At 40.2% G+C, this 14,000-nt stretch overlaps 1 protein-coding gene across 4 annotated transcripts in view; it reads left to right on the forward strand.

Annotated features, from left to right (window-relative positions):
• MBNL3 (muscleblind like splicing regulator 3) overlaps window positions 1-14,000 on the forward strand; it is a 207,054-nt gene that overhangs the window by 89,779 nt on the left and 103,275 nt on the right. For all 4 annotated transcript variants that reach the window (XM_089657948.1, XM_089657949.1, XM_089657947.1 and 1 more), the window contains exon 2: window positions 1,997-2,920. In XM_089657948.1, the coding sequence (XP_089514074.1) occupies window positions 2,747-2,920 (174 nt within the window). In that variant the 5' untranslated portion in view covers window positions 1,997-2,746. The remainder of the gene's footprint in view (window positions 1-1,996; window positions 2,921-14,000) is intronic.

Consider the following 14,000-nt stretch of genomic DNA (forward strand, 5'->3'; position numbering starts at 1 on the left):
TATCCTCTACTGGTTCTTTATTAATTTGATCAATATAACTCTGCAAGGACCCACTTTTTGATGTATTCTGGGGTGAGGTTATTTAAGCTGCTATTCCTGTGTAGTTTTGCTATAACTTTAAAGCCCGTAAGGGCAGAAATGCGCCAGCATCTGTTATGTACAGGATCTCTTTGTATCCCGGATCTCTTTGTATCCCATTGAGTATGTAATAAAATAATTTTTAATTTGCATCAACCTCCCAGGTGCCGATCCTCTTACTAACTAGACCTTAGGTTGGACAATGTTGAAGGACTAAATGGGCCAGTTTACCAAAGAAAATCTTTTCGCTTTGGGTGGATGCTGCTAGCTTGAGTTTCCCATTTATTTATTTTTTTCATGCTAGCTCAGGTGGAACCCAATCAATATGACTGGATATAGAAATGAGGGCATTGGCAACCCTCCCCTTTACCAGCATTCACTCAAAATAGGGGTCAGTTCTGGGTGGGTTTCCCATCTAAACTTCACAAAGTAACTACTCCACTGTAGCAATTTTTTTTAACAACACCTGTGTACTGTGGCTCACCATACAGACCAATACACTTCTATTTTTTTTTTTTTCCTTTAAAGTTGGAAAGACGGTAAAATATTAAATGGTGTTATACAGGGAATTCAACATGTCCTCATGTGTTCCTTTTTTGGACCAGTTTATCTAAAAGGGATATTTCACTTATAGATATGATTTACTTGGCAGAGCTACCTGATAGCTTTTTATATCCCCAGCAGTGATGTCACTTACCATATCCTCTAGCACTGTTTCCACTGCCTTTTGGGTTTCAGAGTTCCTATGTACCTTAGATTGTTTCCATGTTACTTTCTGCATTCTCCATGATAAAGTTAAATGAGAAATCTAAAGTGGAGAGTTGGACCCCATCATAATGGTGGTAGTGGGTGATTTAACTCTAGCATCTGTCAAATCCCCCCCCCCCCCCCCCCCCCCCACACACACACACACACAATATCAGTTTGGGATGAAATTACCCTGTTTATCTACTCTGGAATACATTTGGTACAGTAATGGGAATATTTATTAAAGCTACAAAGGGCAACAATGATACATAAAGTGAAAGCCAGGGCAAATAATCAAATTTATAATAAGAAAAATGCATTCTAATTGGTCAGCATGGGTTACAGAGCTTTGTAGTTTGCTTGCGGTCCAAGCGCATGTTTTGCACTAAGCAAAATTCTTTTGTTCCAGTATACAGTTGTAATATTTATTTATGTCCAACAAAAGCTACAAGCAGGAACCCTGACAGACAATAGTCTACTTATGTTATACAGATGGCTTGGCTGACTTTGCACTGTGATCAGATATCTGTATCTTAGTAGGTGAAATGTCTTAATGACTGCGATAAACCATGCTGTTGGATGAAAAAGGGTTAATGTCTATCCAGCATTACTGTGCTTGTCTAGTTCCCCCAACCCGTGGCACACAGCCACCAGCTGGAGGCTAGATTCTGCTCATACAGCACATACGTACTGTCAGATTCCTTGTCTGTTTTCCATTTATAGCAATATACTGACCCTTCTCACTTACATTTCTTTCTTTTAAGTAAAGAACTAAAAATAAAAAAATACAACTGCAGCACGTGTCCCTTGGGATGTCGTGTCAAGCGCAAGGCATTTTCTTACTGTGCAGCACGAAAAAAAAAAAAAAAAAGATTCCATGCCAAAACAGAACAGCATAAGCCAAGCTCTGCTATTGGGCATTAGCCCAGTCCTATATTGCTACAGAAACCGTAATTGGCTGCTGTGTTTTACCATGCGCAGATTCGATTGGGAAATGCCCCTTTTTCAATCCACAATGGCTGATTGCACTGTGCCGTAGTGTCACTATCTAAAAGGTTTTTTCTGTTGCAAAAAGTCATTTTCCTTTTGCTGTATTGTCTAAGCTTGTGATGAAAATTACAAGGTTGTATTTTTTTTCTGATTATGTATTTCATTTCCTCTTTTATTGCAGGTTGCTGAATCGTGCCTTTTTTCCGAAGCTAACGCTGCTTGGATCTCTGTCTAGTGCTGCCTCTTTATGTTTTTTTCCTTTTTTCTTTTTTTTTTTTTTAATTTGCCGTTGCTTGCAGGCCAACCCAAACGGCAACTGACCTTCATAATTACAATTTCGGCACCCAATCCTTGAATACAGAAATCATAAAATTTTCATTAACAGTCACGGCTGTGCCCAACTGTAACATTATTTTATTCATCGTAACAATAAATAAAACGCCACAGATTGTCTGAGGAACTGAAATTCTGCCAATTTCTGCTGAGTTTTACACAACCATAATTGGAACCATTAAGCTAAGAGCACAGAATTGTTGAAAAAGTCGGCTCAGTCTAACTCAATCTGATTTCAGAAGTGACAAATAAAGCCAACGCATTAAACTTTGACATTTTGCACTTTTCAAGAGCTGGTCTCTAATTAGATTTATTTTTATTTTCAATTTATCTGATAAAACGTCTATTTTATGGTTGGATGTTTGTGTCTCATTCATGTCTCGACAACAGATACAAATTGACTAAAAAAAGAAAAATTATAAAAATAAAAAAAAAACCTTAAGTGCTGACATTTTTTTTAACCAAAGCGAAAAAATAGTTTTTATTCATTTAAACTTGAACTCCACCTTTCCCCATCCCCTTCTTTTAAGAAGAAAAAAAGATTGTAGTCACCGATAGAAGGAGGTGTTCTCCTTGGCCTCAGCGGTCTGTCTTTAATATGGCTGTTAACGTCTCCTTGGTGCGTGACACAAAATGGCTGACGCTGGAAGTCTGTCGGGAGTTTCAGAGAGGCACTTGTTCAAGGTCTGATGCAGAGTGCAAGTTTGCTCACCCGTCACGGAGTTGCCATGTGGAAAATGGACGCGTTATCGCTTGCTTTGACTCGCTGAAGGTAAGCGAAACCAGTGCTTCTATTTAAATTTGGGAACGTTTTAAAGAATGCCTCTGATTATGTCTACATTATTATTCACAGTCATGATTCTTTTAAATAGTATTTCCTTACTAAGAAACCAGTGAAGTTTGATAGAAAGATGTCAGACAGATGGGTATGGTGGAGAAGGTTGAATACTAGAACTTGGAATAGCAAATGGCATGTGTTAAGTGTAATTTCACTGTTACTGAGAAATACAGCAATGCAATAGGCAGCTGACCTGCTGCCAACGATTAACTATTCATTCATAGCTTTATAAAGTGGAAAAGTCTCTTTCATAATTCTGGTCTGTTTGTGTTTGACATAGCGTTTACATCTTCCGTAACATAAAGGGCGAGGTATGGGCTATGTTCAGGTTGACAACCAGTCATGCACTTAAACTCACCCAAAGGCACAGCACACCTGTACTGAGTGGTCCTGACTTTCAGCATGGCCTTTGAAGCTAGTTGCCCACTCATAAAGTTTCCTGGTATTCCTATTTACTGATTGGCTTTGAATATAAAAATGTTAAAACATTGGCTGGGTCTGGAAACTGACCTGCATATTTCACAGGGGTGGGCTGCAGAGAATCAAGTCAAGAATGCAGCCCAGCCAGCAGCACATCTTGAATTATGTTAAATATTGCTCCCGTGAGATATAAAAATTGAGATAAAAGCTGAACTTCAGACCAGTGACTAAATACACAGATACTATATATGAAAGCAAAATGTCAACCTATCCAAGGATTTGTAATTCTGTTTGGGCAGTCTTGTGATCCTAATGCCCAAGTTACAGCATAGCCAGGTTTTCAACCTTCTCTGCAGTAGCTACACAGCCAGGTCAGAACACTTTTCCTCACCTGACTGCAATCTTAACATTTAGTGCCTATTCACACCACATGCACTTGTGCTTTGACATGCATTGCAGTGCACTGCATTAGAGGGGTCAGTAAAAATGTATAGGCAGCATTGTGCAACCCATGGAAAAACTGCTTTGCTGCATTGCCTGTTTATGTGTTATAGGTCTGTTCTAAAATTCAGTGGTGGTTGTCGTGCTAAAAACCTAAATAAACCCCAACAGCAGTGTTAACTTTGATGTCAATTTTCAGTTTAGTTTCGGTCTTCGTCTTTTTACTAAAATGGCATTTTAGTTTTAGTCGTATTTTACTCATCTGAATTGTTTTAGTTTTAGTTGTATTTTAGTCGACTAAAATCTCCAGTACATTTTAGTTGGCTAAAGTCTAATGGGTTTAGTTAAATTGTAATGCATTATTTAGACATTTCTCTAGAATTGTCAAACTCCATGATATACTTTGTGAGTAAAAATCTAAGAACATGTTATTATTTATGTGAAAATAGTGAAGGTATATGACCAACAAACTGCGCTAAATGTGTAAATAAGGGATACTTATCACTACTATATCACGTCTATGTATTACCACTAACCTGCCACTTTAGAAATATAATAAACATAAACAAAGAAACACTTCAAAAAGTGTTCAGGTGGCGCATAAATCAATTGTCAGTGCAAAGAACTCTTATAAAATATATAAATAATATAAATGATATTTTCAACATTAAAAATATTATTGGAATAACAATGATTGATGATATTCCAAAAGGAAAGTCCAAATAAATCAGTCCACAAAACAATCACCCCGTGATTTGCCAACAACAATACACCTCCTGCAACAAAATAATGCCAGCAACAATAGATTCCCCCCAGCAACAGTAGACCCCCATAAAACAAAATACCCCTACCAGCAATAAATCCAACCCTGCAACAATAGATCCCCCGCCAGTAACAATATACTCCCCTAACTCCAGCAACAATAGACCTTCTCGGCAACAAAAGACCCCTACCCTCCAGCACACCCCACCACCCCTTGCCATGCATTCTGTGCTGGAGGTGCGTTCCCTGCATTCCTGCTGAAAAAAGCCCTGGCCATACTTCTCTTTTAATTTGTCCAATTTTGTTTTATTTATTCACATCATAAAAAGCAACCTGTCCGTACTGCACATGTGACAAAACAAAGGAAAAACGGATTCATTTATGTTCATTGAAAGATTTATTGTTTGAAAACCGGTCATTACATGATGCCAATGTTGCTTGCTCTCATATCCGTATGTTTGTTTTTTTTAAAACACATATGAACACATTTTTGACTAATGTAGGACTAGCATAAGTATGACCACCATTAGATAAATAACAACACCATAATTTTTTTTTTTTGTCCATTCTTTGGATAAACACGTAAAATATAACAAAGAATTATGGGCACAGAGTGAACAAATATGCACTGATGACTGTGAATAAATATCCATATATTTTCTTTTGTCTCATTTGAAGGTTATGTAGGAAATGAGATGAGTGCAAGTATAACAAGATCAAGTAGGTGCTGATTTGTAAAAATGTCATGCATACAGAGATAGAGAAAAAAAAAGATACAGACAAACAAATTTTAAATATACAAATAAATACAATTTTTTTTTTTGCCAAAATATGCATATTTGAAATGCAAAGCATGAGAAACATCTAGATCTTGTGTGAAGTTGTAAACTTGGTGTGGTCGTTAATGTTTTACTTTTCAGGCCTGCGAGGTCCTTATGTAATCCTGTCCTATCCTAAACAAACACATAATGTTTCAATACTAGTTTAACTCCAATGAATGTGAGCAAACATGCTGTCCTGCCAGAAGTTTGATGACGAATCTGCATGGACAAGAACAGGGGTTCCGTCCTTGAGGGTGTAGTTTGAAGGGTTCAATATATTTACTTAAAGCTTAACCAACAATTAGTACCAATGTGTGAAGTAAGGCATGTGCTATATTTAACTTCAGCAATTACAATCTGCCCACTTCCCAGGAGTTGTGCTGACTGAAAGGTACTTTCCACATTCTTTGACACTTATGAAATTGTACAATAGCTCTCTGTCTGCTATTTTACAAGCATGGTAAGAGCTGTGTGGAGGGAGCCCAATGATATATTTTGTCTGGGCTATTCAGTTTAGGGGAGGGAAGCCATTTTTGTACTCTCTCCAGAATGATCTCACTGTGGTGGAGTAAGCCATCTAATTAATACTCTTAATAATGTTTATTTTATTGTTCATTAAGGGACAGAAGAATCAGTTTTTACATTTGGGGTATACTGCCACCTTCAGGAGGAATTGGACATTGGTAAACAAAAAAAAGCTGTCAGGTATTACCCCTTCCACTGTCATCAAGCTCCAGTTTTTTGCTAGTGGCCTAGGAGGAAGGATGTATTTTCTCTTTTGAGAAAAGTTTATTATTTTTCAAGATTTTTGTTTCAATCAAGATTTCATCTATATGCTACTGAGCTGGGATTTTTAGGCATTTATCTGTACCTGCATATCAGACCAATAGGAAGGAAACCACATTTTCAAACTGGGGACTTTTAAGGCTCCGTACTAAAGTTGAGGCAAAACAAATAAAATAGATTTTTTTTTTCGACCATGCCATTCAAAAAAATTGAGGTCCGCAAGGACAGTTCTGATGCAATACATTTGATTATAATAAAACAGATCTAAAAAGCTTGTAAATTAGTTCCGAAGATAGATGCCTGAGTAAATCCTGCCGTCTATACCAACGCATTTAAACATGCCAAAATTGCCTGCATCATCATGTCTCCAAGTGAACACCACACAGAAGACACTTCCTAACCCCCACCAAACCATCACAGGCACTGGACCACCCAGAGGGGGGACTGGGGCCATGGCCAGCAAGCCTGCCACAACATTATGTCAACATAGCTTGCTTCTATATGCAGAGTATGCAGCGGCCACAAGCAACCTACATTGACATTATCTTGTGGTGGGTTTGCTGGTCGTGGCCCCTGTCTCCCCTCTAGGTGGTCCAGTGCCTGTGATGCCACCCCCTACCTGTTGGTTTGGTGCGGGTTTGGACGTATCTTCTGTGTGGTGTCCCCTTGGAGACATGACAATGCAGGCAAATTTGACATTTAGTTGAAATGTGATGCTTCTGCGGTATCCCTGATGAAACAGCTGTTAACTGGTATAGACCAGCGGGATTTAATCAGTATCTATCTTGGAAACTTTTTACAATCTTTTTAGATGTGTTTTATGATACTGAATGCATTGCATCACCACATTCCTTGAGGACCTACATTTTTAACCACTTCTTGACTGCGCTATAACCGAATGACGGCTACAGCACAGTTGTCCAATTCTGGGAGGGTGTTATATGACGTCCTCCCAGAATGCAGTGGCGCGCACCCAGCGCTCTCTGTAATCGCTGTGTCCAAAGGATGATTACATGGTAGAAGGCCAATCACAGCGGCCTTTTACCACGTGATCAGTTGTGTCCAATCACAACTGATCACCATGTAAATACACTTGCCGGTTACTGGCAGTACATTCCTCACACTGTCGCAGCGTGAGAAAAGTACTCCTGATAACCAGCAACTGTAAAAGAAGACCTCTTTACTGATAATTAGGGCACTGATTATCAGTGCAGCCCCAAAAGAGCCCAACAGTGCTACCCATCAGTGCCCAACAGTGCTTTCCACTAGTGCCCCACAGTGCTGCTCAGCAGTGCTGCCTATCAGTGCCCATCATTGCCGCCAATAAGTGCTCATCAGTGCCGCCTATCAGTGCTGCTTATCGGTGCAGCCTCATCAACTCACATCAATGAAGGAGACAAATTACCTGTTTGCAAAATTTTATAATAGAAACAAAGAAACACTTTATTTTTCAAAATGTTCTGTCTTTTTCCGTTTATAGTGCCAGAAATAAAAAATTTCATTAGGGTACAATTGCATGATGCATGATCGCGCAATTGTCATTCAAATTGCGACAGCACTGAAAGCTGAAAAGTGGCCTGGGCAGGAAGGGGGTAAAAGTGCCCAGTAGGCAAGTGGTTAATTAAACTGAATTGTGTAATAAAAATCTCTTTATTTTTTTAATTGTGTTGCCTCACCTTTAGTATGGAGCCTTAAAAGTCTCCAGTTTGAAAATGTACATTTTCTCTCTGGGTTATGGTAATGCTTTGTTACTGGGTCTGCATATAATCCTCAACAGCTTTGAAGGCAGTAACGTCACCCTCCCCCAGGAACAAAGATTGCAGGGTCTGCCTGGAATGTTACCTTCAAACACTGTGCTCTGCGTGTCACTTTTCAGACCAATGTGTACTGTGTCAGCTACCTTCTAGATCCAGAGCCGTGGTACAGCCTCTGGTGTGACCCAGTCTCTGAACATTCCTTAAGGAGTACGATGTGTTGGCCGAGCATTGGGAACTACCTAGTTTATTGGTATCATTGAATGCCTTTATTATACCACCTGTTACTTTGGTTTTCATTGAAAGTGTTAACACCACAACACACAATTAAGTGCTGCATAACTAACTGGATGGTCATGTGCATACTCTGTTCCTGTTTTTTCAGTATGAAGTAGTTGCTTTTTGCCATTGTCTCTGTTTGTAGCATGTAGTTCCACCTCAGTTAGAATTGTTGCCACTTACAGTGGCCAGCCTAGTTACCTCTACCATTGATCATCTTCTGCTTTAAGCTGCTGGCTTACCCGCGGTTTTATATAGTGATCTCAGTTAAAGTGTTAAAGTCCAAAAAAAAAAATTAATTAAAATAACAAACATGTTATACTCACCTGCTCTGTGCAATGGTATTGCACAGGGCGGGCCCGATCCTCCACTTTTTGGGTCCCCCCGCCAGCAATCCTGGCTCCTTCTCATATTCGTGTGTCCCCATAGCAAGCCATTTGCTATGGAGGCACGCAATATCTGCAGAGAACTATAAAACGTTATTTTTAGCTTAATGGAAGGAATGCAGTATGGTAAAAAACATTTTTAGCTTTAGTGTCACTTTAAGTTGGCTGTGATAAACCGTGCAAAATGTCAGATCCCAAGCGCAATTCCAAACAAACCCCAAGTGAATTCTACTTTTTGCCACCCTCCCAGCTCATCAGTGTTACATCCATTTTTGCTGTGGACATACAACACTACCAGTTTATAGCCCTCCCATGTGGTCCCTGAGGGTTTATCAAGGTATTGGCACCTGTGCTTGCCTTATTGCACTCCCAGGGACAACTTCCTGGTGAGAGTTTAGTCAGTGCAAATAGTCCAGACCTTAACAAATTACAGCTTCTTACTTAAGAGTATCTGGGTCCTATCTGTGACACAACTCAAGCTTGATTTCTTCTTCCTCAAGAAAAACTGCAAACTGTCCACTCCCAGACTTTTACTTTGCAGTCCAGGAGCTGCCTGACTACAATTCTGTATATGAAGGATTGCTTAATTTCATCCAGACTCCTACAACACAACATTCGTATACACCTTGTTGGTGCCGGGGACTTGGTTAAAAGAGGAACCTCTTCTCCTGATCAACATTCCGAAGTTGGGAAATTTGAATGCAATGCTAGATACCGTGACTGGAGGGCAATCCAATCCAATCGAGATTCTGGCAGACACCCTGTGGGCTCTTTCAGACTGAACTGACCTTTTATCTCAGGGACTAATCTACCACCCTGCTTTACAGGCACTAGCTTTAATGACCTGCCTAGGTTTTAGGAGTCGGAGGTCCCTCTGGTTCGATGTTTACCATATTGACAAACACTTGGAAATCTACCTATTGTAAAGTCTACCACCACACATGAAAGGCTTACTTCACTTTGTGAAAGGAAAGAAGACTTTACCACAGGAAATGCTCTATTGGAAGAATCCTAACCTTTCTGCAATCAGATCTGGATCAGCCTGTGGTCTTGAGTACTATCAAGGGTAAAATCTCAGCCCTTGCCTATTCCAAAGACTGCATACTTCCCATTTATTGGTTACAACATTTGTACTGGGTGTATTCCAACCCTCTTGTACAACCACATGTGACTCCATGGGATCTGAATCTGGTTCTGTGGGTACTTGGACAGAAACTGCCTTTTGAACCAGGGATAATGCCCTTTTCACTCTCATTCACAATGATGTGTTCCTTGTTGACATCACCTCTGCAAGGTTTTTATCTGAGCTGCAAGGTTTATCCTGTAAAGAACCCTATTTGGTCCTATACAAGAGCAAGGTAGTATTGAGGTCTAAAGTCTCCTTCTCTCCTAAGGTAGTTTCAACCTTTCACCTCAACCAGGACATTGTTCTTCCATCTCTCTGTCTGACTCTAGTAATCAGAAGGAAATTATCTAGGTGTAGTTCGTGCTGTGTGGGTTTATCTCTCTTTTTGCCATTCCTGAAGGTTCCTGCTTTGCAGTCCAGGCAGATCATTGTTCAAGTTTAAGGACTAAATGACAAAGTTCCACCTCTTTCTGTCAAGGAGCCCTCTACTAGGCCTGTGAGCAATTCTTGGACTTCTCAGCATCAGGCAACAGTTTTCCAGTTTGCGAAGCTGCCACTTGGTCTTTTGTTCGCACGGGTGGATGTTCAGGCCTCATCTAATGTGAGTTTTGGGTGTATGGTTCTTCAGATGGCTCTTTGAGCTGCAGGCTGCCCTCAGTTCTTTCTTTTGTTGTGTTTGCCTGTTAGTGTTCTGTTACTGTTGTCCACCTCTCAGTTGAACTGCGTTTGCATCCGTCCATTATAGCAGACATATACTCAGGCAAAATCAAATCGTATGAAACAAGTTGTGAATGATATAGCAGTTACAGTGGGCATTCTGCAGTTACACTTTTTATTTCCCAAGACTACTTTGCAAAAATAGCTGCTTTGGTTAGCATGTGCCCCTGGCATGGCCTTACTAGGCACACTCACTTGTAAGAAAGTGCTCTGCGGCTTTTATTCAGGAATTACGCTAAAGTTACATTTTTTTTTCACTGATTTGCATTCAAAATCAAACAGACACACTAGGGTAGATTTACTAAAACTGGTACACTCAGTATCTGGTGCAGCTGTGCATGGTATCCAGTCAGCTACTAAACTCAGCTTGATCAGTTAAGCTTTTGGCAATAAAACCTGGAAGCTGATTGGTTTCTGTGCAAAGCTGCACCAGGTTTTGCACTCTCCAGCTTTAGTAAATAACCCCCACTTTCTATTTTAAAGTATATGTATGCCCACGTAATTAAAGATCCTATACATTACATTTTATTATGTTAATGTATGTCAAAAGTAATTTTCAATAATAAATCTGCAGCTTGCATTAAAATATTTGTTAATCCTGCCTCATATGTCCTTGCTAAGGCACTTCCTGTTATATCCTCTTATAGAGTGACAGTACTTTGTCTCTGTCTCCCAATTGTCCTCTGGCATTTTTACCCTGTCACACACTCTCCTGATGGAGCCTACAGGCACTTCTGCACATTACACAGGCATGGTGCCCTGTTGAAATTGCATGCAGTCATAACTAAAGTATGGGAAATCTGAAATTTGGAGATGTCACCAGAACAAGAATAAAAGCTGAAATTTCAACATGGACACCCATTTTACTCACAGCTGTGTAAGAGAGGGTTTCCCTTACTTTGGATAGATTTTCTCTCACCTCCTGTTGTGTCTACAAGATAGGAAGTGAAGGGAAATTTCCCCAGTGAGACACTGATTTCATAAAGGGTTACCTTTTCCCTATTCTTTCCAAAATTCTATCCAAGATGTAGCCTTAGATATACAGTCCTTGAAGTATAGATCCATTCTAAAGCTCTTAGTGAATGAACAAATGTCACCTCAGCAGGCACCATGCAGAAAGGAAGCCATTTTTGCATTGTAATATGGAAAATTATTTCTTCTACTGTAGGGAGGCAATGGGTACCTGTGTACAGGTTTAGTTTCCTGACATAAACTAAAATATATATATATATGATTTAGGCCAATAAATAAGAAGGAAGTCCCTGCTATTGAAGTGCTTAGGCTTAAAATGACTTGGATTAGAATGGTGTTTTGTGAATCTGGAGGACACATGACAGGATTAAAACCAGATCAGAGATAAGAGGAAATGCGGATATAAATTCATATCCAGCAACACTGCTATTCAGTATTCTTTTTTAGGTCACATGGCAACAAAAACAAGGTTTGATTATGACTTGGCAGTCTTTGAACATATTACCACATTCATTGTTGGGGGTACACAGCCTACTTACTGAATAGTTGACATCTTCTGTTCATCCATATGTAGATTGTACTGTTATCTGAATGCTGAATCTGTCAAGGCCTGTGTGTCCAATAATATCTTTCCATAAATTCTTTGGAGCCACTCCAACTTAACCCACACATACCCATTTACAAGAGGGAGGTTCCAATAGAGTTGAGGCAAAACACACCTTTTCGCTGTATTGCATTATGATAATGCATGCACATTACAACAGTACATGTTAACGGCTCACTACATTCATTAGTACATTGTGGTGCAATTCACTTTAAATGGCACCCCAGTGCACTAAGGCAATGTAGCTTTAACTCGCATGTATTGCAGCACCTCAAATGCATCCTTTGTCGCAAGGCTTAGGACCCACTCATTTCTTAGCATCCTAGACCATTGTGTTAACCACATGCGTTAAGGTGCAGTTTTTCAAATGAACGGGCGGGCAATGCACCAAAATGTCCCAAAAAATAGACCTGCACCATTGTTGGCAATGCACCACAATCCAAAGTAGTGAAGTAGAGCATTTCCATGTTCCATGAGGTGCATTGACAAAAATGGTTCATATTATATTCATATTCAGTTTTGGTGCATTGCCAGCCCGCTCATTGGAACTGGCCACCCTAGTGTGATGCATGTTAATGTGTGAAAAGCAAACCCTAACACAACAAAAAGGATAACAAGGTCCGATTAAGCCCTGAATGAGCCCTATGTGACTATGCTATGTGACAAAGGATGCAGCACTACCCAGAAACCCCATGGGATGCCCTTCAAGGCTGTCTGCAAGGAATTTGATAAAATTTAGATAACTCTATATAAAGTGAATTTGATTTAACACAACTGCATGTCCTTATCGTTTCTTCTAATATGTGCCTAGTGGTGCCCAGCAACAAATGTATTCCTTCTAGTCCGCACAAAACTGTTGTTAGATACCGGAGGGTTAAACCTCCTAAAGTTTTCTCATATCTATGAGATTTCAGTCACTGATCTCAGCGTTTGAATTTTCATGTATACCTATCTGATGCAACACCTATACTGTAAGGCCCTATTAACTCTGTAAAATGTTTGATTGTAAAATAGTTTTTTGTATTATGGAGAATGCAGCATCAGGGGTGGGAACACCCAAAACTACGAGCTTGGCAGAACAGAGCCAGGAACTATGAAGGAGGCTTACTAAAACTGGAGCAGGGGCAACCCTAGGCAGGCACGGGAGTTGCGCACCGCACCGGGTGACACATATTGCACGGGGTGACACCGGACCCGCTCCACGAAAAGGTAAGTTTTAAAGCAAGGCGACGATCCCCACAGGATGGATCAGATCTGCAGTTTGATTATAATGGATCGGAGTCCGATTCATTATGCTTCCCAATCCGCAGATCCGATCCATCTTCCGGGGATCGTCGGCTTGCTTTAAAACTTACCTTTTCATGGAGCTCGTGGAGAGATCAGTTAACCCGTATAGGTTGCAAGCCGATGATCCCCGCAGGATGGATCGGATCTGCGGATTGGGGAGGATAATGGATCAGACTCCGATCCATTATGCTCAATCCGCAGATCCGATCCATCCTGTGGGGATCGTCGGAGGGGGTTTCAGCAAGTGTTCCGGCACCGAGTGACACCAACCCTAGGGATGCTCCTGAACTGGAGCACTCAGAATCTGGTTCAGCTGTGCATTGTAACCAATCAGCTTGTTCAATTAAGCTTTGGCTATAAAACCTGGAAGCTGATTGGTTTCTGTGCAAAGCACAGAGCAGGGAACAAACGTACACTAAAAATTCTAATGGCAGTATCAATTTTGGGTGGACTGACCATTTAAGGTTACATTTTTATTTATTTATTTCAGGTAGTTATATAGCACCATCAATTTACGCAGCACTTTACATATATATTGTACATTAACATCAGTCCCTAACACTCAAGGGGCATACAATCTAAGGTCCCTAATTCACATTCATACTTACATATACTAGGGCCAGTTTAGACAGGATCCAATTAACCTACCAGCATGTTTT

Source organism: Staurois parvus, unplaced genomic scaffold, assembly GCF_062004578.1.
Source record: "Staurois parvus isolate SC_StPar_1 unplaced genomic scaffold, SC_StPar_1.0 ptg001045l, whole genome shotgun sequence".
NCBI lineage: Eukaryota > Metazoa > Chordata > Amphibia > Anura > Ranidae > Staurois > Staurois parvus.